The following is a 21,766-nucleotide window of genomic DNA, read 5'->3' as shown; positions in this document are numbered from 1 at the left end:
ACAATCTAATGACCTGCAGGTGGGGGGAGGCGTAGATCTACATCTCTGCACAGGAAGAGACAACACAGTGTTGTCTGATCACATCTGAAACCAGCAGGACTTCACTGGTAGTTGCCATGGGGATAAGTATGTTTAGTTTAATGCACTGGGACGTTTCCCAAAACTGGTTAAGACTTGCTCCAGAAAGGATGAACAATAAATTTAATCAACAGAGGTCCAGCTGGGCAACAACATCATGCTGCTGTGCTCCAACATTCATTGTGGGCGGTGGAGGTGTGAAAAATACATCTCTGCACAGGAAGAGAGCTGGTGTGCTGCTCAGACCACAGTACAGCATCTAAAATTAGCAGGACTTCTCTGTTAGTGAGAAAAAGCAAACAAACAAAGACAAGTGATGAAGGCTGAACCACACAGAGACACTGGGTTTAGACCCGGGGGGAGTGATGACGAGCGGGGAGGAAGAGTTTGCTGCTGAAATGGAGGAGAAGTGATTTTAAAAGAGAGTTTATCAAAATGAAGGAGGAACAGATCTTTTAGAGGGAAGTTGATAATAAAATAAATCAAAGTTAATAATGAAGTGATCATTTTGCATGCATGTGTTTCAGGCTGCAGTCTGAAAAGTGCAACAACATCCTTGGAGGTCTCTTAACAAATAAAGACAATGTAGCATAAAGGAGATGGACTGGGACATAACTTTATCTGCTGCTTAGAGCAGCTGAACAGAATCACAATATAGTTAGAAGTTGAGGAATCATTTTAAAGTGTGATTATCTGCTGAACTTAAAGGCCACACATCAACATTATTTTTCAAGTTGGAACATCTTGTAAGTTTATCTGCAAGCACACTTTGATTAGTTTGTTCCACTCATGTTTAGAAGGAGCGTTGTCACTGAGCAAGCCGTCCAGCTGATGCCCCAGCTCATCGTCCAGTTTAACCCTTCATCTGGAACTCCCTGAAATACAAACATTGAAAATAGTTTTATTGACATGATGGAGGATAGTACAAGACTTTATTTTCTCTAAAATAACAGAAGTTATTCAGTAGTAGGTGGTTAGCACTAACAGTTTATAAATAATTTCCATCAGATCTCAGGGAAGTAGCTGGGGTGTAGCCTGATGTTTGTTGACTGGTGTGGAAGCTCGGTGTGGTGATTTCATGGACTAGCATGTAGAAGCTAGTCCATGTATGTCCAGTGAGGTGTGGAAATATGGTTGTTCACACAATATGGGAATAAATGGAGTGCAAACTCTGCCCAACTTGCTAGCTGCTCAGTCACCTGGTGTCTGTTGTGTTTTTTGTCATAACATCAGTGTGGTTTGAACTATGCGTCTGTTTATGGTTAGTATAAAAAGTCTTTTGAATATTGGACTGAAATGATTAATATTTTCAGCTTATTTCCCTTTATTTGATGTGTGGATGAAAACTACAGAAGCATAGCTTTCTTCCCAAAACATGGCTGCAGACACATGTTGCTAGGTGACATGACGCCCCTCCTTCTGTAATTTTCCACTGTGGTATCAGACAAAACAAAAAAGAAAAACGATACAGAGAGTAGCCTTTACTTCTGCAATAAAACCACATGCAACAGAAGCTGTTTTCACCAAACACGTCTATATTTAAACTTTAGTTCTGTATTGGCTAAAGAGATTCATGCATTAATTTACTGGTACAGTCACATGATCAGTGCTAACAGTGGTTTATGTCCACTGTTTAGTTTATATGATTTTATTTTCTGTTACTCAGTGAGCAAATGTTTTATTCTTTACAAATGTTTGAGGCATGTATCGTACTGATCAGTTTCTGTTTGAGAAGGAACTTAGATAAGCAACATTCCTTCATAAAGTGATAAATATTAGGTCATGTCTACAAGAAACATAAGTTTCCTTGAATCAGTTTTTCACTGATATTTATATTAATAATAAAATTATTATAAATTAATGGAAAAATTCTGGACAACTTATTTAGGTAAATACCAACATGACATAACAAATCAAAATGTTCTTACAAGTCTCGTTGACTTTAGATACAAAGCTATATTTTACACAGTTTATTAGAGAATCAGCCCACTGAGCATGCTCAGAATGATGTTTTCTTGTACTTTGATGTTTAATTTAGATTTTACCACCTACAGGCCCTTTACGATCATGTACATGTTTGTGGGAGAAAAATTGGGAAATAAAAAGAATTTTTTATATATAAAATCTGACATACTGTAGTCAAGACTTTGATTAGCATCCCAGCTGATACTGGGGTTTCTGTCCACAAGACCACTTTAAGGACTCTTAAAGATTAAACCTGCAAAAGAGCCTGCTGGGAACTAACATTTTCCATTACAGTAAACCAGCAGAACCAGTTACTGGATGGAGTTGGAGCAGAGTTAAATGAGACCAGGTCATGAGAGAGGCAAGGGACGTTGAGTCCATAGGGGCCATATTCAGAGCCTCCTTTGTTGAGGCAACTCACTTGAGCTGTAAGGTAAGGTAGTTGGTGCCTATTGTTGTAGTAACCTCCAAACCAGATGGTAGGACACTGGTGGTGAGGAACACTGTCAAGCTGAAGAAGGAGTCCTATCAGGCCTTTGTAGCCTGTGGGCCTCTTGAGGTAGCCGAGAGGTGCCAGTAGGCCAAGTGGAATATGGCTTTAGTGGTTGCTGAGGCAAAAACTTGGGGAGTGAAGGTTGGGCTTCATCAGGGCTGCTCTTTGTCAGAGATTCTGTCCATAACTTTTATGGACAGAATTTCTCTGTGCAACATTGTAGGGGTCCAGTCTGGTGGACTCAGGATTGGATCTCTGCTTTATGCAGATGATATAGTCCTGTTTGCCTCATTGGGACATGATCTTCAACTATCACTGGAGTAGTTCTCAGCCAAGTGTCAAACAGAAATACTGACAGAGTCACATAATCATTGATAACAGTGGTCGACATCCACTGTTTTAGTTCTTCTGATCTTCAGGGAACAAAAATCATATTGTGTTCAGATGTTTGAAAAATATGTTGTAAATATCTGTTACTGATTTGAGAGTAAATAAAGATTAATAACATTACTCCATCAGGTGATAGTTATTATGGATGGAAGGATCCTGGATTTAATGGGCGGAGCAAGTACACATCTGGGAATTTGCAGCGTACTTGTCTAGATGCGTTCTTTAAAATAGAACAGTACTGGGGCCTCAAGTACGCATATTGAGAAAAGGTCCATGAGGGAACTGTATAGGAACAGCTGAAAGGTCCAATTTAAACCTGGAAAACAGGCAAACTGGTTAATTGACTAGGGAAGGTGCTGGAAACTAACATTTTCTACTGTGGTACACCAACAGACACTTGCAGGAGATGATTTAAATGAGAAATGAGGAAATAGTCCCTGAAAGTAGATGGACAAAATTTATGGAAATTTTTCTCTTGTTTTGGTCTCAATTCATAATTAATGTTAAAACACACGAATTTCCACCTTTATAATAGTTATAATGACCAAATGAAAAAAAAATCCGAACATTGACTCAAAGTTGTAGAAGCAAAACTTTTTAGAACGTTTTTAGAAGCAAAAACTATTAACTGACAAGCTGTGAAATAAGATCGAGTATAATTTAAGAGCAACATTCAGCATTGGAACATGTTTTCCTGAAAGCACTAATGTGGTCAGTTCAAGCAACAGAATCTCCGCCTCTTAACGCCTCTAAACACTGAAAGCATCCTGACTGGGTTACAGTTCATTAGCGGACATCACTTTGCTGCAGTCAACACACCATGAAGACCTTCACCTTGATAACAGCTTCACTTCTCTGCAGCTTTAGTAAGTTCTAGCTCTGAATTATTTTCAAGCACATTTATGTTAATCCCAGAACTATGTCAGCTTTTAAAAGTTCATTCAAAGCTTCTTTTGTCTGATTGAAAATAAATAATGAGTTTGCTGTTGTTTCAGGTTGGGTCTCTGTCTCAGTTTCTGGGTCTCAGATCGTGGAGGTCCGTCCTGGTGAAGATGTCTCACTGTCGTGCTCCAACATGTCCAAACAAAGTCCTGTATTTTTCTGGTACAGACTGGTCAACACAACCAAGTTCAGTTGCATCTCTTTCATGTACGGTGTTCACAGCAAACCTGAAAACTGCGACGGATTTAAAGATGGATCATTTGAAATGAGCTTCAACATCTCTACTGTGTTTCTCACAATCAAAAAGGTGGAAATATCTGATTCTGGACATTATTTCTGCGGATTTTATTTAAATGCATTCGTTCATCTCAGTGTGGTACATTTCCATGTGAAAGGTAAGATTACAGTAAATGATCTCATTCTCTTTGTTCTTGTTATTTCCATTAACAGTAGAAATGAACTGACTTTTATCATTTTCTTGGTACTTAGAAGGTTTTTCTCCATTTTATTAAAAGGTTTCCCTGAACCAGATGACATCACCAGTGATTGTCAAAGTGAGATTTCTTTCATTATAACCACTAGTTATCCACATCTCAGTCCACCATTAACTCTGGATTAATGCATTTTGTTATAGAAAAGTTTGATGTAGACCCGAAGCTGCTGGGTGGGATTCTGGCTGGTCTGACTGTTTTCTTCATGACCATCATCGTTGGTCTGGTTCTTCAAATCAAGAAACTTCAGAAAGGTATTTCTTAAAGATGCTGAATCCATTTTATTCAACTGTGTTCTGCTAATTGACTTTTTAAAAGAATTTTGTTCTGGTTCAGTCTTTCCAGTTGTTTCCTAACCTGACTAAAGGAGACAGACAGGCTAGAGGTGGAGGTAGAGGAGGTCTCAGGATGTTCTGATGTGGAGGGAGATGAGGATGTGTTAAGGTCCATGACTGAGCTGCAGGGTGATGGGGTGGAGGTGTGACAGAAAAGCTGTGGGCTCGTGGGCAGTGTGTGGTCTATATGACTGGAGGTGGGGGGTAACGTTAAAAACGGTTCTGAGCTGAACCTACTGGGGAACATGTTAAGCTAATTTGCTCTGTCAAGACTTCCATCAGTTGTGCTTTCTTTAATAATTCTGTTTATTCCTGAAGGCTTTCTTTTTCAAGTTTTATTAAGTTTCCCTGGTAGTCTACAGCTTGTTATTGGAGAAGGATCTCACTGTTTTGTTGGGACGATGCTGTCCATATAGAAGTTTATAAAACCTGTCACACGCTGAGTCATGGCACTGATGTCATCTTCATGTAGCCCACAGAGGCAGAGATGCCGTTTAGCAACAGGCAAGCGGCATCTCTGCCTCTTGCTACTTGCCAGTTGCCAAGTCTTAAAGAAAGGTTTGATAAACTGTACATGAAATTTACACAATGTGATCTGAACTTCTGCAAAATTGCTGCCAAAAAAATCTAAAACTTTATTAGACATTGTTTTATTAGACATTACAATTTTAACATTTTCTTTGTTTCTCTTTTTATGTTTGTATGTTGCTGATGAAGAAAAATGTCTGCAAACGAATAAAGTAAGAAAAGATTCAATATTTCCTGTGAAATGATTCATCATTAATCTATACTTTGACTTTGAAGCTACAGGAATCTGTTGTACTGTTTCATTGCTGTTTACAAAACTGAAACATGCAGTTGTTTGCAATTAGCTGTTTTCTGCTTATATTTAATAACCCAGTAACCTCTCTTTGTAGGCTGTTTCCCACAAACTATATATATATATATATATATATATATATATATATACTGTTTCTTCTGATCTTGTACAGCCTTACTGTATGTATGAAATGTGCTGTATAAATAAACTTGTCTTGTCTTACAGAACCCTGACTCTGATGAGCTGAACTACGCCACAGTCACCTTTGATCGACAAGGAAGAAGAAGAAGAGAGCTGGAGCCAAATGTTGTTTATGCTGCCACCAGATAGACCGAAGGAGGAAACCAAACCAGAGCTCAGTGTTAAACTGATGCTTTGACTTCTGGGAGGGGTTGCTGATTTTATGTGTCAGATAATGTCAGTGCTTTTTTTGTCTTGAGACTGTGGTTTGTCTTCGAAGAACGAGAAGGGGTGTTAATGTCAGTCTGTTATTTTATCAGAGGTACAGAAAGATTCATGATGAGGAACACATCCCTTGTTTGACAGACAGAAAGTTTAGTCTGAGGACAGCTGAGGTAAAAACATGAAGCTTGTATCTTCATACAAATAAAACCTGAAGTAAATCAATGAATTCTTTCTGACTTTCTCATATTAAGCTTGTCGTGTTTTTTATTTGTGGAGATGTTTTTGAAAAATATCAGAGCTGAAAATGGAGGACTTCTGTTCATCTGACACCCCAGACCCTGGGTGTGTAAAGTGCGTGGTTTATTTCCAGAACATGTACTACTGTGTATTATTTATATACTGGAGTTTTTTTATGTAAGAAATTGAGACATGAATTGTATAAATACCATAAATATACCATAAATATTATATAATTTTACAACTTTACACATTAATAGAGTTGGACATTTTCTGCCAGCATTCCTTCCTGGCTGTCGCTATGGCAACGGCGTTGTTGTTGTACTGGATGATGCCTTTAAATTCTTCATATTTCTGAAAAATAATGGTCTGCTCCTCCATGGTGAAGTAGCTGCTCTGCAGGGTTTCTCCATGTATGCGATTGGTCAGACGATGCAGAATCCGCCCCTTTCATGTGAGCGTGCACTGATCCAAATTGAGAAACCCTGGGTTGAATTACCGATAACCAGCTTTGTAGTACCGCTTATCCAGATCCTGAATGTCTGGATAAGTCCCGGTAGCAGAGAGACATCCTGGTATGTTAACTACGCTTCGTTGTACAGGCCTCAAGTCTACTGATAATCCCAGAAAATTTCAGGACTGGCTGAATCAGCAGAAGGAGCTGCATCATCAGGTCCACAAGAGTAACATCATGCAGTCATTAGTGTTCAGACAGGTTCAGAAACTGGAGGCAGAACTCCACGAGGAGAAAGTGAGAAGAGAAATGGCGGAGACTTCTTTATCTGAGCTGCAACGTGAAACGGACAAAGCCAAGACCAAACTGATCCACACTCACATTCAGCTCCAGGATCTGTCCAATTAGTCAAACTCTGAGTCTGTTACCATGGTAACTGACTCTGTGAAGTAAAACCTACTTGCTATTCTCCAATCGTAAATATCCAACATCACACAACGTGGACGTGCAGTGACATCAAAGAAAGTTTTGTGCTTTGCACTGTGAAACTTTGTAAAATATATTTGTAAATGGTTCTGCTGATCAGGCTTCTGGGAAGTTTAGTTTGAGGCCCAGCAATCATTTTGTGTTTTGGTGGCTGCTGGACCAGGATGTAGTGGCCATCCACTACATGACCTATGATGAGGTCATATTGTGTGCTGTGGCCGTTTCCCGTATTTCTAGATTCTGTGCGTACGCCTTGGTCAGAGTTGGACATGGAGGTAGGAACATTTTCCCGTCTAGTTTGGTTTTCATGAATCTCAAAAGTTGACTATTTTTGGTGTAAGCTGGTTTTTCTTCCTACGCCAGCTTGATAAATGAGGCCCCAGGTCACCAGCTGATCAGCCTCCCTCCTGTAGATGGACTCATTCAGAGATGAGACTGATGAGGGTGGCGTCATCTGTTAACTTCAGGAGTTTGTCTGACTGGTGACTGGAGGTGCAGCTGTTGGTATAAAGGGTGAAGAGGGGAAAGAACACACCCCTGCGGGGAACTGTTGCTGATGATGCAGGAGTTGGATGAGTGTTCTCCCAGGTTTACATGATGCCTCCAGTCAGACAGGAAGTCTGTGATCCACCTGCAGGTGGAGGAAGTGCTGGTTGAAGGTAATGTGGAGCCTTAGATGAGCCTCAACTGAGATGCATCCAAAAACAAAATATGTAAAAAATGAACACAATGTCGTTTTTTACCTGAAATCCCTGAAGTCAGTGTTTGGTCCTTCATCAGGTTTTTTGCATTGAACTGACGTAGTTTAAAAGTACCTTAAAAATATTAAACAAAATATCTCTCAGTTAATTTTTAACATATGAACGACTTATTTAAAGCACAATGGTGATATTTTACTGGATTATAACGCTACTGAAATCACCACACACAACAAAATAATTAAATCTTTGCAGTTTGGTAATTACCTAAAATCTTCATGATGAAAAATATTATGGTCCACATTCTGTTCCATTGTAGGACCAATCATCTTGTCTAGTGCAGGAGTTCTTAACCTTTTTTATGTTGGGGCCCAACTTTTCCAGTACAAAGTGGTCCGGGGCCCATTCACAACACTGCTTTGTTTTAATTGATCTCACTCTTTGTATTCAATAACTAAACCAAATCCACTCGTAGTTTTTCCAGAGGGAATTTTAAAGTATTGCACCAGGAGCTCAAAACGATCATATTTTCAGTGAAATTATTGTACACCCCTAATCTGCATCCAGACATGGGTCATGACACCTTCAATAACACATTATTAAGGCTGTGCACATTATACCCTATAATGTAGTTTTAGCTTTAAATCATCTTTACAGTAACATGTTTGGCTATTGCAGTTGCTTTTTTTAAGGCCAAAACTGAGGCTCTGTGCAGTTTTTGAGTCTTTAAAAATGTCTTTTAAAACATCCACTAAATGGTTTGCAGCTCTCATGGCAACGTTGTTCTCTGCTAAGAAGCCAGCCAACTTTACCTCTGCTGTTTACACGGCGGTCTCCAGCTGAGCTCTCCAGGGTCTTCTGCAACATTTTGCTATTGACTTCTGTGCTGGGACGATTTTTCCTTATCTAGATGTGTTTTAGACCCTGCGTGATTCTTCAAAACAGTAAGCTTCACCACTATGTGAACGACTGGACTCCTTAGTGCTTACACCAGCGACAGGTTTTAGCCACCCAGTAAATATGGAGGATTTTTTCCAGTCTTGCCTGTATAACTGCTGACCGTGTTGTTTCTTTTTAGAATCATCGCTCATGCTGCGCCTCTCTGCTAGTACTGTGCTAGCTGCAAATTGCTACATATGCCAAACTAATTATTTACATCCTTCCTTACCTATAACTCAATGCGTCATCATGGGATACGTGAGCATTTATTGGTTGTAAGAAGACGTATAAGCTGGAAACCATGAGCAGTCATCTGTATCTCAATAGTGTTTAATGAGGAAATAACTTAGCCACATAATGACAGAGCCAAATTATCGTACATTATAGGATTCGTGGAATTATTGATTGTACATCATACGGAGTGTTAAATTATCGTACAAATACAATAACTATTGTACAAATATGATAATTATCGTATGTCTGGTAACAATACAGCTTCCCACCAAGTGGTTGGAATTTGCATTGCGACTAAGCTTCTCATGATAATGGCAAATATGTTGTGTTGATAAGATGGTTACAACATATAACTACAGACATTTTATTCATTTTGATGCTTCGTAACTACATCAGTTGGGTGAAGCCTGAACATAACCTGCAGTGTGAACTCATGCTTGAATATGAAATCACAGAAAGTCTAAATCAGTCCAGTGTCGGAGAAAAAGCAGCAGTCACACGTGTAGATGAGGAAAATTGTTACTAAGAGTCTGGAATGAGTAAAAGTATATAAGGTTTATTTACAGGAGAAGTATTGAAAAAAGGATTACTTGCAAGTAAGAGAGCGATCGTCCCAACTCGCATGAAATCGGGAGAGACTCTGATGACTCATCAGAGAGAGCTGGTCCCCAGCTGAAGGTGTTACGGCTGCTGCTCATTGCCAGTGGCTGTGGCTCATCCTGCTGTTAATTGCCTGGCCTGGAGGTCTGTTCGAAGTGGCTGGATCAGACACACCCCAGTCTCCTCCCCGCTGATTGACTCAACGCCCAGCCAATCATAAGGCAGCTTGGTTGGAGATCAGGAAATAAAGGACTGCTGCAGAAGCTAGACAGCACAGGCTGCTTCCCCTCACTTTGGCAGATGAAATGAATGAAATGAAATGAAATGAAAAATACTTTATTAATCCCAAAGGGAAATTCAATATTGTAGTAGTAGTAATTTTTTAGTAAAACAATCACATTAATTAATTAAGGGCTTTGTTCTTCAGCCTGATAGCTGCTGGAAGGAAGGATCTTCTGTATCTCTCTGTCTTGCATCGGACTTGAACAAGCCTCCCACTGAACACACTCTGTTGTTTCGTCACGGCGTTGTGTAGAGGGTGTGAAGGATCTTCCATTATCTTCGTCAGCTTGTACAGAATTCTTTTTTTGATGATCAACTCCAGCGGCTCCAGAGTTACTCCAAGCACAGAACCGGCTTTCTTGATCAGTTTGTTAATTCTTTTCAAGTCTCTGGTTCTGATGCCGCTGCCCCAGCAGATTGCTGCAAAGCTGATTGCACTTTCAACAACAGACCTGTAGAACATTTGCAACATTTTGGTGCAGACGTTAAAAGATCTCAGCTTCCTTAAGAAGTAGAGTCTGCTCTGACCTTTCTTGTAAATGTACTCAGTGTTGCTTTTCCACTCAAGTCTGTTGTCCAGCTGAACTCCAAGGTACTTGTATTCCTCCACCACCTCCACCTCCTCTCCCATGATGGAAACACTTCTATGTGTGTTCTTGTTCCTCCTGAAGTCAACAATCATCTCCTTTGTTTTCTTGGTATTCAAGATGAGATGATTGTCACCGCACCATTTCACAAACTGACCGACCAGTTCTCTGTACTCTGCTTCTTGTCCATCACTGATACACCCAACAACTGCTGAGTCATCAGAGTATTTCTGCAGATGACAGAACTCAGAGTTGTACTGGAAGTCTGAGGTGTACAGCGTGAATAGAAATGGTGAAAGTACAGTCCCTTGTGGTGTTCCAGTGCAGCTGACCACCATTTCAGACACACAACCTTTCAGTCTCACAAACTGTGGTCTGTTTGTGAGGTAGTCGTAAATCCAGGTGGTTGTGGAGGGATCCACCTGGAATTTCTGCAGCTTCTCACACAGCAGAGCAGGCTGAATCGTATTAAAAGCACTTGAGAAATCAAAGAACATGACCCTCAAAGTGCTGCCTGACTGGTCCAGATGAGAGTGGGCTCTCTGAAGCAGGTATATGATGGCATCTTCAACCCCAAGCCCATTACGGTATGCAAACTGTAATGGGTCCTGAAAGGTGTTCACCTGCTTGCTGAGGTGAGCCAGTAAGAGTCTCTCCAGGACTTTCATGACGTGAGATGTCAGGGCGACTGGTCTGTAGTCTTTTGGTTCAGCTGGTTGTGGTTTTTTAGGCACTGGAACAAGGCAGGATGTTTTCCACAGCACCGGGATTCTTCTCTGGCTCAGGCTGGTGTTGAACAGGTGCTGGAGAATCGGACATAGCTGTTTTGAGCAGGTCTTGAGAACTCTGGGACTGACACCATCTGGACCTGCAGCCTTGTTCTGGTTCAGTTTCACCAGTTGTTGCATGACTTGGTTACAGGAGACAGACAGAGTGGAGGTGGAGGCAGAGGAGGTTTCAGGAAGTCCTGATGTGGAGGGAGATGAGGTTGTGTCCAGGTCCTTGACTGAGCTGCAGGGTGACAGAGTGGAGGTGTGACAGGAAAGCTGTGGGCTCATGGAGGGTGTGTGGCTAGTTGGGGTTGAAGCAGGAGGTGAGCTAAACCTATTGAAGAACATGTTCAGTTCATTCGCTCTGTCCAGACCTCCATCAGTCTGATCCTCCTTTATCCCGAAGCCAGTGATCTTCTTCATTCCTGACCACACATTGTTTTTCTGAAGCTTACTTTCCAACTTCTTCCTGTAGTCCTCCTTGCACTTCTTCATTTGTGTTTTAAGTTGTTTTTGTGTGGACTTCAATAACTCCCTGTCTCCATCCCTAAAAGCTTTCTTTTTGATGTTCAGCAGCTTTTTCAGGTCACTGGTGATCCAGGGTTTGTTATTGGGGAAGCACCTCACTGTTCTTGTTGGAACGGTGCTGTCCACACAGAAGTTAATATAATCTGTCACACACTCAGTCAAGGCATTGATGTCATCTCCATGAGGTTCACATAGGACGTTCCAGTCTGTAGCCTCGAAGCATCCTCTCAGAGCATCTTCAGCTTCATTAGACCAGGTTCTAATAGCCTTTCTAATGACTGGTTGTTGCTGAACGATGGGCTTGTAGGAGGAGGAGAGAAGAACTAGGTTATGGTCTGATCTTCCTAAAGGTGGCAGGGCAAAGGAGCTGTATGCATTTTTAATATTTGCATAAAATAAGTCCAACGTTTTGTTTTCTCTGGTGGAGCAGCTGACAAACTGTTGGAAAGTTGGTAGAGTTGCAGAGAGGGAGATGTTGTTAAAATCTCCAGAGATCGCCACAAATGCGTTTGGATGTTGTGTTTGAAGCCTGGCCACTACAGAGTTAATGACATCACAGGCTGCGTCTGGAGCGGTACCAGGTAATATATATACCGCTACCAGAATAACGCATGTGAACTCTGTAATATAATACGGGCGGAGACTCACAGCTAGCAGTTCAATGTCTCTTTTGCAGATCTTCTCTTTAACAGTGACATGTTCAGGATGACACCAGCGCTGGTTTACCAGCACCGCAATTCCACCTCCCTTCAGCTTCCCGCTGAGTTGTTTATTGCGGTCTGCACGGACCGTCCTGAAGCCGTGTACAGACGCATTACAGTCTGGGATGTGTTCATGCAGCCATGTCTCGGTGAAGCACATAATACTGCACTCTCTGTATTCTTTAAGAGACCTGGTTAGCACCTGAAGTTCATCAATTTTGTTAACTAGCGATCTCACGTTTCCCATAACAACCGTTGGAAGAAACGGTTTGAATCGCCACCGTTTTTCTCTCTGCCTCGCTCCTGCCCTGCATCCTCTTCTCTTTCTTTTCAACTCCGTTGGGATTTGAAGTGTTGTTTCACTGATAATCTTGAGTTTGGAGAGTTTTATCAGTTGATCCCGATGGTAAACAAGTCTCGTTGCCATGGAGACTCACAATAACAAGTCTTGCAAAAAGAAAAAATATTCAGAAAAATCTCCCGTATAGCACAGCCTCTGACCAGCGCGAAAAAATCTACCCGAACAGACACAGATTGACAGCTGATGTCTTAAAAAGACGGCTATATTGCAAAAAATCACAAGTTAAAAACAGAGCTACTACAATTGCTGCTGCCACCTAGCGGCGCATTATGAAGAGTCAGATTTATGGTTGCGTAGCTTATCTGTGTGTCTGCTGTGTTAAATGGTAGCCTTTTGTGTATTAGACTATTTTGTATTGACGGCAGGGTTAAAACCTGGCTGTTGGTGTTTCCTGTGTGGATAATAATGGTCTTGTTAGTTTGGGCTTGCCTTTGTGTTACACAGATTTTTGTTCAAGCTGCACTCATTATTATGAGTTCTGCCATTTTGTTATCATTGGTGTTAAATCTTTGGTTTATGTGTTGGGCTAGCATAGGATATTCGGATGTGACTGTGGTCACATAGTTTATTGGGACAGCTGCACTTTTTAGGTTAGTTAACACGCCGAGTTATGTGCACCCCTTTGTTATACCCTTTCTTTTTTTTATATTATTCGGCGAGTTTTGTGTATGGTTTTAGATTTAACTTTTGTTATTTTCAGCAGTTTCACTAACCCCAACACTTGTTTGTTTGATTTCAGGTTTTTTTTATTCCTTATTTATTCTCACCACAATAAAATACCGTGTTTCACTTTTACACCTGTCCACAACTGTCTTTTTTGTTGCGCCCCACTCATACCCCTGAAACGGGACGTAACAAAGGTCAAACAGCAAAATAATATGAGGAATAGAAGACTTAGTGGCGCCACTTTCTTCCAGTTTTCAGACAAAGCCCACATACCACAAGAAGCTGATATCCCAAACAACTATTGCTATCTAGCAGGTCGAAAACCAGTCTCAACTCTGCCATATCAGAGTTCTGGGAAGAAAGTGGTCAGTCTGACCTCACACACGCATACACAATGAAAACTGTAACTTCAGTATTCTGTAGAATGAAAACACACAATATGAAAATGGAAAAGTGAAGCGATTAACAATATCAAATTAATAAAGAAACTGAATATACATGTGATTATTATAAGTATAGATGAGTGATATGCAGCTTAATTTCTTTCACAAAATACAGCAATAATCATCTTTCTCTGTTGTGAGGGTAAACTTTGTTCTCAGTAAACACAATGCAGCACAACATGAAGCTGTAGGAAAATTCTGCAATGGTTAATCTGACATTTTCCATCAACCTGAACAACATCCACTTGTGTGAACAGAGACATCAGGCGGAGCAGATGTTACAGAGAACAGGTTTTGTAGCCCTCGAGTCGTCTAACATGAACCTTTGAACACCACGCCCCCTCCTAATGAAACCCCGTCCTCAGTATAAAGCGGTCTGAATGTGACAGAGTGATGCTCAGAATGAGGAAATTCAGCTTAATAACAGTTTTACTTCTCTGCAGCCACAGTAAGAGCCGTGTTCTCAGCATTAAATACAACCATCTCTTTAATGCAGTAACTGCTTTTTCCTGATTAACTTCCAGATAAATGTTGAAATAATTGCTGTAATCAGCTTAGAATGAATGTGTTTTCTCTGCTGCTTGTTTCAGGCTGGATCTGTGAGTCTCAGACTGTGGAGGTCCAGCAGGGTGAAGATGCCACTCTGCTGTGCTCCAACATTTCTACATCTCCAACCCAGACGGAGTGGTTCAGAGTGGTGAACAGAACCAAACCCAGCTGTATCTCTGCCATGTATGGAGCTGAAGGTGAAGCTTCACTCTGTGATGGATTAAAAGATGGAAAATTTGAGATGAGCTCCAACATGTCCACTGTCTTTCTGAGGATTAAACAAGTGGATTTCTCTGATTCTGGTCTGTATTTCTGTGGATTCTACATGAACGGACATACAGTCGTTGTCAGTGCAGCAGAGTTAATGGTTCAAGGTAAGACTGTGTTCATGTTTTTAATATATTAACCTTAGATTTTCCTCATCAAATAAACTGAATATCTCAAAGTTATTGTTACAGGAGCAAGAAAACTAAAGACAAGATATAAACATGAATAAAAATGTTTCATTTGCAGGTGAAAATAAATCCATTGATGGAGCCGATTTGAACTCAGAAAGTAAAGTTCCTCCTTCTTTCATCATTTCAGTATCAACCACATCTGAAGTGAGCAGATTTAAATGTTTGACTGTAAATATTTTGTAGAAGCTGATGGATCTACAGACCTGATGAAGGTGATCCTGGGTGCTCTGACTGGTTTCTTCACAGTTGTTCTGGCCGTCAGTGTCTGGAAACTTCAGAAAGGTACGGCTGGCTTAGTTAGTTACCCAGTAACTTCATCATCATGGAAAGAGATGAATAAATCCATGATGAAGGAGTCAGTCATGTTTTATTTGTCTTTTAGCTGCGAATGAGGAGGCGCAGCCAGGAAGAAGTGAGGTGAAAACATTTTATTTAACTAAACTATAATCAGATCTAAAAGTTGGATTTAAACATATGATCCATCTGTAAATAACATCTGTCTGTGGCATCAAACAACTAATTCAGATAAAGGTTCTCATCCTCTGCAGCTTCAGTCAATATCAGTTTAGTTACAGAACGTGTTAAAATGCGATGTGAACATTTATACGTAAACTTCATCTTCTAGACCTGCGTACTCTGATGCAGGGTCGTGGGTTAGAGGAGCTCATCCCAGCTGCTTCCAGGCCAGAGGCAGGGTACACCACGGGCAGACCACCAGTCCTTCACAGCTCTGTTAGATATCTGCTTTCATCATTATCAGTAAACTACAATCACAGCTCTGAAACTTCAACTTTACATCTTTCACAACATGTCAGAGGGCGGCTGAAGCTGAGGAGGAAGATGGATGGTTTGATCTCTGTATCTCCCCATTCTCCATGTTGAAGCCCTTTCATACATGAATTATTCTCACATACAGTATTTTACTTCTCCAGAGACACACAGTGATGCTTCTTCATTAATCATATTTGACTTTTGTTTATATCTAATTAAAACATCATCTTGTTTATGCCAGACGCTGTATAAATAGAACCTCTCTGACAAAGCCACCCGGTAAAACCGGGACTAAATCTACCTCCTGCAAGCCTGTGGTTTGATGGGAGCAATCACAGAAGAGCAGCCCAAACAACCATTTCAAGTACAGAAGTCAATTTTATTAAACTATTATGCTATTATTATACTTGGGTCAGAGCTCTGGACTCAGCACACATGGAGGCTGGTTCCAGAGGTCCGAAGTCAACCGAGTGGATCCTTGGCCCCAGCAGGGATGTATCGTCTGCAGTTTTCAACAATCAATACCAACACTGAGGTTAGAAAGTCACTAGAATATAATCACAGTACAAACAGCTTCATCAACTATAATTTATGTGCAGCAGGCCAGTCTGAGTAGTCTTCACTTGGGTGGGTGCAGTATGGTTTTCTTGCGCTGAGGAAGCAGGAATCACCATCAAACTGGGAGCAGACGGATCTAACTCCCAGTAACGTCAAGCCACTTCACAGGACGACCCTTCGGGGTGGGCTGGAGACCAGGTAGACCCAGGGCAGATGATAGCACAGACCAGAATCCCAGTGGCAGCTAGATGGAGGTGGTCACCAAATCCAGGGGTCTATAAGTTCACAGATTCTGTCCAAATCCACACAGGAACCCAGACACACCCACCAGAATATTTACAATAATAACTAATAGCAGCAGGGGCAGGACACACACCAGTGACTCCTGGCTGCCTCACACCAGTCTGCTTTGTGGCCTCGTTGTTCCTCCAGTAGGGTTAGATACTGGAGAATAAGAAAATTACCATTCTGACCACAACATAAAAAAAATATAACTCCTATCTAGTCTCTCCATGACATTTATATAATAAAAATATTTAATAAAAGCTGCATCATTCTGTTTTATTGTTTATTACTGAAGCCTGATAAACATAATAGATGTACTCCTGCAGTAATAATATAACATCAGGACTGCATGGTGGTGTAGTGGTTAGCTGTTCAAGCCTTGACTGGGGAGAAGTTTGAACAGTGGCCTTTCTATGTGGAGTCTTCATTTTCTCCCCATGTTTTCACATATTCTCTCCAAGGACTCCAGCTTCCTCCTGGAGGAAGACTCTCACTCTAAATTCTCCCAGTTTGTCTCTGTGTGGGTCCTGCGATGGACCGGTGACCTGTCCTGGGTGTACTCTTCCAGCAACCCTGAACTGGATTATGTGGTTTAGCAAAAGAAAGAGTATTTATTTCTTCAGTTGGTGGCAGTGTGTTGAATGTCCAGTGAAGTGGCTAATTTTCAAAAAACCCTCCTGACTGTAATTCTGATCAGTCTGATCGTTTTCTTCATCATGACTGTTGTTGCTGTGGTTCTAATAATCAGATCTACAGGTTCAACTTGCATTTTCTCTTGTGAAACATGTTTAGACAGAATAATAAAAAGCTGATTATTTAGTTGTTCTTAACTGAGAAAAGCAGAGAAAAAATAGAAGAACTGAGTCCTGATAGAAAGATCACCAGAAAATTTAGCTAATTCTAATAGTATTTTCTGTTTGTGAACTATTAAGTGAAAAGTTCTTCTTCATTGCACCACAGTTTCTTAATACTTTATTTCCAGACTCTGGACCCTGCAGACCTGGACCCTGCAGACCTGATGTTCCTCTCAGAAACTACACGAAGGAGGAGGCCTGCAGAAGAGAGAGCAGTGGAGACTCATGTTATTTATACTGCCAGCACATAGACTTGGTTTCTGGACTGCAGAGGTGTAGATCTACATCTCTGCACAGGAAGAGACAGCACAGTGTGGTCTGATCACATCTGAAACCAGCAGGACTTTACTGTAGTGAGAAAAGTCTGAAAAGAATCAGTAAAATCTGACCTGGTCACCTTTGACTGAATAATTTCAGCCTCTGTATTGTTGCAGAATTGTTTTTATTATAGATGTAAAATAAATAACAGAATAATCCAGAACATGTGATGACAAACATCATCTGTTTGAGTCTTTACTACAGGAAGACATCAGCACTGACCACAAACATCACATGAGTCCTTGTTGTGGAGATTAAGAATAAAACTGCTGTAAAAACTCTCAGTCTCTTTGTTGATGTTTTATATGAACAATGACGAACCACAAAGTCTCCTGGAAAACATAAAGGAAGCTCTGAATTATCCAGCAATTCATTTGTAAAGTAAACACAATAAAACAAGTGATGGAGGCTAAACCACACAGAGACAGTGATGACTGTTGTGTTGTTTGTCAGGAACTTCAGTGGTTTAACCAATGTTCTGTTTATCGTTAGCATGAAATGTTTGTTATAATTAAACAGTTTTTTTTTTCGTCTATTTGACTGAATTTGACATGTTGACATTATTTTCCTTCCCTGAATTTTGACACTGGATGTGTCAATAAAAAAGAAAAAGGCTTAGCTTACTTCCATGAACGTGTTAGCTTAAGGAGATAATACTAAAGTAGCTAATGCTAATGTAGCTAAGTCAAAGTCAGCTTTATTGTCATTTTCTTCACATGTACAAGACATACAAAGGAATCAAAACTATGTTTCCCGTTGTCCCACGGTGAAGACAGGACATTTCAACAGTGAAGTAAACATTAAAAACAAAAAAACAAAACAAAACAAAACAAAACAAAAATGAATAAATATATAAAAATGCACAGGCACATCAAATATCTGACATAACACAATAGTGATAAAGTGGAAAGATATAAGACATATAACTTAGCTAAGTCTAAAGTAGTAAATGGTAATACAGCTAACACTTACATTTTCTGATGCAAAACCAGGGCACATCATCAGTGATGTATCCTGAGGTTACTGGGTGTTTCGGGTCTCTCGAACATCAGACACCCTCACTCAGGCGACCCTGCCAAGGTTGATCAGGCCTCAGCATGTGCTCTTGCAGCTCACCCACGGATCACCTTTCTTTATCCAGAGCCACCTGGAGACTTTTTCTGCTTGCCTCTGTGCTGTTAGAGATGGCTCTCCTCTTTCCTTTAACCTGTTGATGCCGAGTGCAGTATTGCCCCTGCAGAGGGACTGTCTGCAAAGCCTCTGCATCCAACATCCACAGGTAAGCACCTCAGCCTTCCAGCCTCGTCTTATGGTAGTCGCTGACTAGCTCCTGGTACTTGTTCCTCTTTCGCTCAAAGGCCTCCTCCATTCTCTCTCCCATTGGCACGCTGAGCTCCAGCATGACAACATTCCTTGTTGCCTCTGACATCAACTGATGTCAGGTGTAAGAGTAGTCTTAGCCACATGCTGGGGGAACATGAGTTGCTTGCCTAGGTCCACTTTTTTAGCTGCCAGTCCTGTGCAGTGTTGAGCAAGTCCTGATGTTTCTCTAGATATGCTGTTGGCTTCTCTCCCAGCTCTGATAAAGCTGGTGGTGTGCTTCCTAGGTTTTGAGTTTCAGCATGTGGCGATAGCACCACAGAGGCTGTCTGCAAGCCAGCAGTATCTGCCTTTGCCCAGAGGTTTTGGGCAGCAGCTCAATGCACTGTTGGGCGTTTGGCAGTACACACCAGTCACATGCCCTCTGGCAAATGGGGCATGATGGTGTGTCTGTCAAACCCAAACAGTGCCAGATTAGATGGACTGGGAAAGAAACATCATAGACAGCCTGGACAAGGAAACCTTGATGCGAGTGTGGCTACTGTCCGCTAAAGGTCAGCTCCAAGTGATTTTTCTCTCCACACCTGTCACATCTAGTCCAGGCACCTTGCTGTCTCATCCCCACTGCTCTGCAGGACCTTCTCTTCCTCTACAGCTGCTCTCACTTCATCCTGGACCAGTTGCCTTCGCTTTCCGTAACCCTATCGTAGCAGGGGACTGGAATGGCTTATGCAGCACTGAGTTTGCATCTCGAAGTGAACAGAACCAGAACTTTAGAAATGGAGCCACATGTGTTGTTTGGCTGCTACTAGATAGACTCACAAACCCAACTGAACAGCAGCTCAGAGTGAAAAATAATCCATCTTCACACTCGTCTTCTGTTGAGTTCTTTATTTCTTGTAAAGTCTCCTTTATTTGTAAGCAAAACAAATAAACGGTGTTTGATGGAGGAAGAGCTTCTTGCGTCACTGAGGAGGTCCAGAGAGAGTGTGTCTGCTGCAGTAGCATATAGACATACATATCTAGAATAACAGGAATAGATCACTTATTATGGTTCCTGCTATTTAACATTAAGCTTTCATGTTACTGACTAAGCTCTCCAGGTGTGTTTTTAGGTGGATGTGGTTGCTCCAGACGCCGGGATTTTTATACCACAGATGTTGCAGTTTGTTGCTCTTTATTTGTCAATTTTTAAAGTTTTAATACCCAAAAGTTCCTAACGGTGCAGCAGCAACATGTGGCGTCCCCAGGGCTTCCGTTGTTTTGATTGATTGCACGAATGAAATGAACATAAACATAACCCATGCTGATGAAACGAAAACCCCTCACAATCCAAGGCCTGTACCCTAAAACTGGATTGTCTCTTATCCAGGTAACATCAGAATTGCAAGCAGCCAAGATGAGTTTCCTCCACAGGGTGGGTGGACTCTCCCTTACAAATAGGGGGAGAAACTCGGTCATCCAGGAGGAGCTTAGAGTAGGACCACTGCCCTTTTTATTCATTTATTTGTTTTTCATATTTTCTTGTTTTTTTGTTTCTCTTTGTGAAACACTCTGTGATTTTTATCTTGATAGGTGCTACATGAATAAGATTTTACTTGCTTACTTATCCTAAGGGCTTAGAATTGCTTACTGTTAGCGTACATATCATGGATGCTTCGTAGTCCTAGCATTCATTTGGATGTATGATGCTGACATGAATCCAAAGAAAAGCTTTGCGTGCTCTGTAAGTGTATATATTAGAAGTGCTGTAGGGGCGATTACATGAAAGCCCTTTGAAGGATCAACCAGATTAAAAAAGCTCTATATAAATATAATTAATCTACCCTTTTACAAATCAACGTTTTTTTTTACATATTTATTGACAAACTCATGGACATTGCGTGACTGAATAAATGTGATTTTCAGAACTTGGACTCAGATGATGTGAACTACGCAGCTCTAAGTTTCCAGGCCAAAGCCAGAGGAGGCAGCAGGCCTGCATCAGAGACACATCTGCAGCCACATGTTGTGTATGCTGCCACCAGATAGACTCAGGAAGCAGCTGGAGCTGCAGCTCAGAGTGGACTTCAGGCTTCCTCACATTCATCTGCTGACACGTTTCTGTTTGTGTGTCAAAGAACAGAAAGATCATGTTAGAGGTGTGATGGTAATTAACTCTGCACACATGATCCTCACAGTCTTAGGCCTGGTACACACATCAGGATTTTTTTAATCTGAAGAGATTTTTCATCTAACACGTAATGTGTGTGGTGGCTCTGATAATATCAGCAGGGCGGCTGTAGCTCAGGAGGAAGAGCAGTCGTCTTTCAACCGGAAGGTAGGGGGATCGATTCCAGGCTTCCACTGACTACATGCCGAAGTGTCCTTGGGCAAGACACTTAACCCCACGTTGCCTCCCGATGTGCCTATCGGGGTGTGAATGTGTGTGTGAATGGGTGAATGTGATAAGTAGTGTAAAGCGCTTTGAGTGGTCAAACTGACTGGAAAAGCGCTATATAAGTACAAGTCCAAGTCCAGTCCAGTCCACAGGACAACACATACATAATGATGCTGTCCCGCAACCGATCTAAAATCTAGAAAAAAGAACCTTGGCAAACACTGGAAAAGACAACCCCCACCATTGAAGCTGATATACAAGAGGAGGGAATGATAGTGGTCTTGGGACTTTTGGGGCTCTGACTGGGGCTCTGCTCTACCGCCGTCGGGGTGGGTCTGGGGTCATCTTCATGGTGGGGTGGCTTGGGT

At 41.3% G+C, this 21,766-nt stretch overlaps 2 protein-coding genes across 4 annotated transcripts; both read left to right on the top strand.

The window, feature by feature from the left end:
* Window positions 1–3,652: 3,652 nt before the first annotated feature.
* Window positions 3,653–6,031, top strand: LOC121639907. Its single transcript, XM_041985508.1, has 6 exons — window positions 3,653–3,792; window positions 3,922–4,263; window positions 4,384–4,422; window positions 4,503–4,613; window positions 5,412–5,434; window positions 5,740–6,031. Exons 1-6 carry the CDS (start codon window positions 3,747–3,749, stop codon window positions 5,842–5,844), a joined length of 666 nt encoding a protein of 221 aa, XP_041841442.1. The 5' UTR covers window positions 3,653–3,746; the 3' UTR covers window positions 5,845–6,031.
* Window positions 6,032–14,307: 8,276 nt separating this feature from the next.
* Window positions 14,308–21,125, top strand: LOC121639901. Of its 3 annotated transcripts, none has more exons than XM_041985501.1 (6): window positions 14,308–14,353; window positions 14,496–14,828; window positions 14,968–15,009; window positions 15,096–15,194; window positions 15,295–15,329; window positions 20,927–21,125. In XM_041985501.1, the coding sequence occupies exons 1-6, from the start codon at window positions 14,308–14,310 to the stop codon at window positions 21,047–21,049; spliced, it is 678 nt and encodes a 225-aa protein (XP_041841435.1). In that variant the 3' UTR covers window positions 21,050–21,125. The 3 variants fall into 3 exon arrangements, with proteins under 3 accessions (XP_041841435.1, XP_041841433.1, XP_041841434.1); XM_041985499.1 differs by lacking the exon at window positions 20,927–21,125 and adding an exon at window positions 17,509–17,963 and having other exon boundaries at window positions 15,295–15,324; XM_041985500.1 differs by lacking the exon at window positions 20,927–21,125 and adding an exon at window positions 17,509–17,723.
* The last annotated feature ends 641 nt before the right edge of the window (window positions 21,126–21,766 follow it).

This window comes from Melanotaenia boesemani, chromosome 5 (genome assembly GCF_017639745.1).
Source record: "Melanotaenia boesemani isolate fMelBoe1 chromosome 5, fMelBoe1.pri, whole genome shotgun sequence".
NCBI lineage: Eukaryota > Metazoa > Chordata > Actinopteri > Atheriniformes > Melanotaeniidae > Melanotaenia > Melanotaenia boesemani.
The sequence above is the reverse complement of the archived record's forward strand: the minus strand, read 5'-3'. Positions and strand labels throughout refer to the sequence as shown.

What these genes read in the sequence shown, in the direction of transcription:
- LOC121639907 (XM_041985508.1), top strand. Translation starts at nt 3,747, where the DNA reads ATGAAGACCTTCACCTTGATAACAGCTTCACTTCTCTGCAGCTTTA. An exon ending in GGTACATTTCCATGTGAAAG is followed by an intron (nt 4,264 to 4,383) that starts GTAAGATTACAG and finishes TTTTATTAAAAG; the next exon opens with GTTTCCCTGAACCAGATGAC. An exon ending in AATGTCTGCAAACGAATAAA is followed by an intron (nt 5,435 to 5,739) that starts GTAAGAAAAGAT and finishes CTTGTCTTACAG; the next exon opens with AACCCTGACTCTGATGAGCT.
- LOC121639901 (XM_041985499.1), top strand. Translation starts at nt 14,308, where the DNA reads ATGAGGAAATTCAGCTTAATAACAGTTTTACTTCTCTGCAGCCACA. An exon ending in AGCAGAGTTAATGGTTCAAG is followed by an intron (nt 14,829 to 14,967) that starts GTAAGACTGTGT and finishes TTTCATTTGCAG; the next exon opens with GTGAAAATAAATCCATTGAT. An exon ending in TGTCTGGAAACTTCAGAAAG is followed by an intron (nt 15,195 to 15,294) that starts GTACGGCTGGCT and finishes TTTGTCTTTTAG; the next exon opens with CTGCGAATGAGGAGGCGCAG.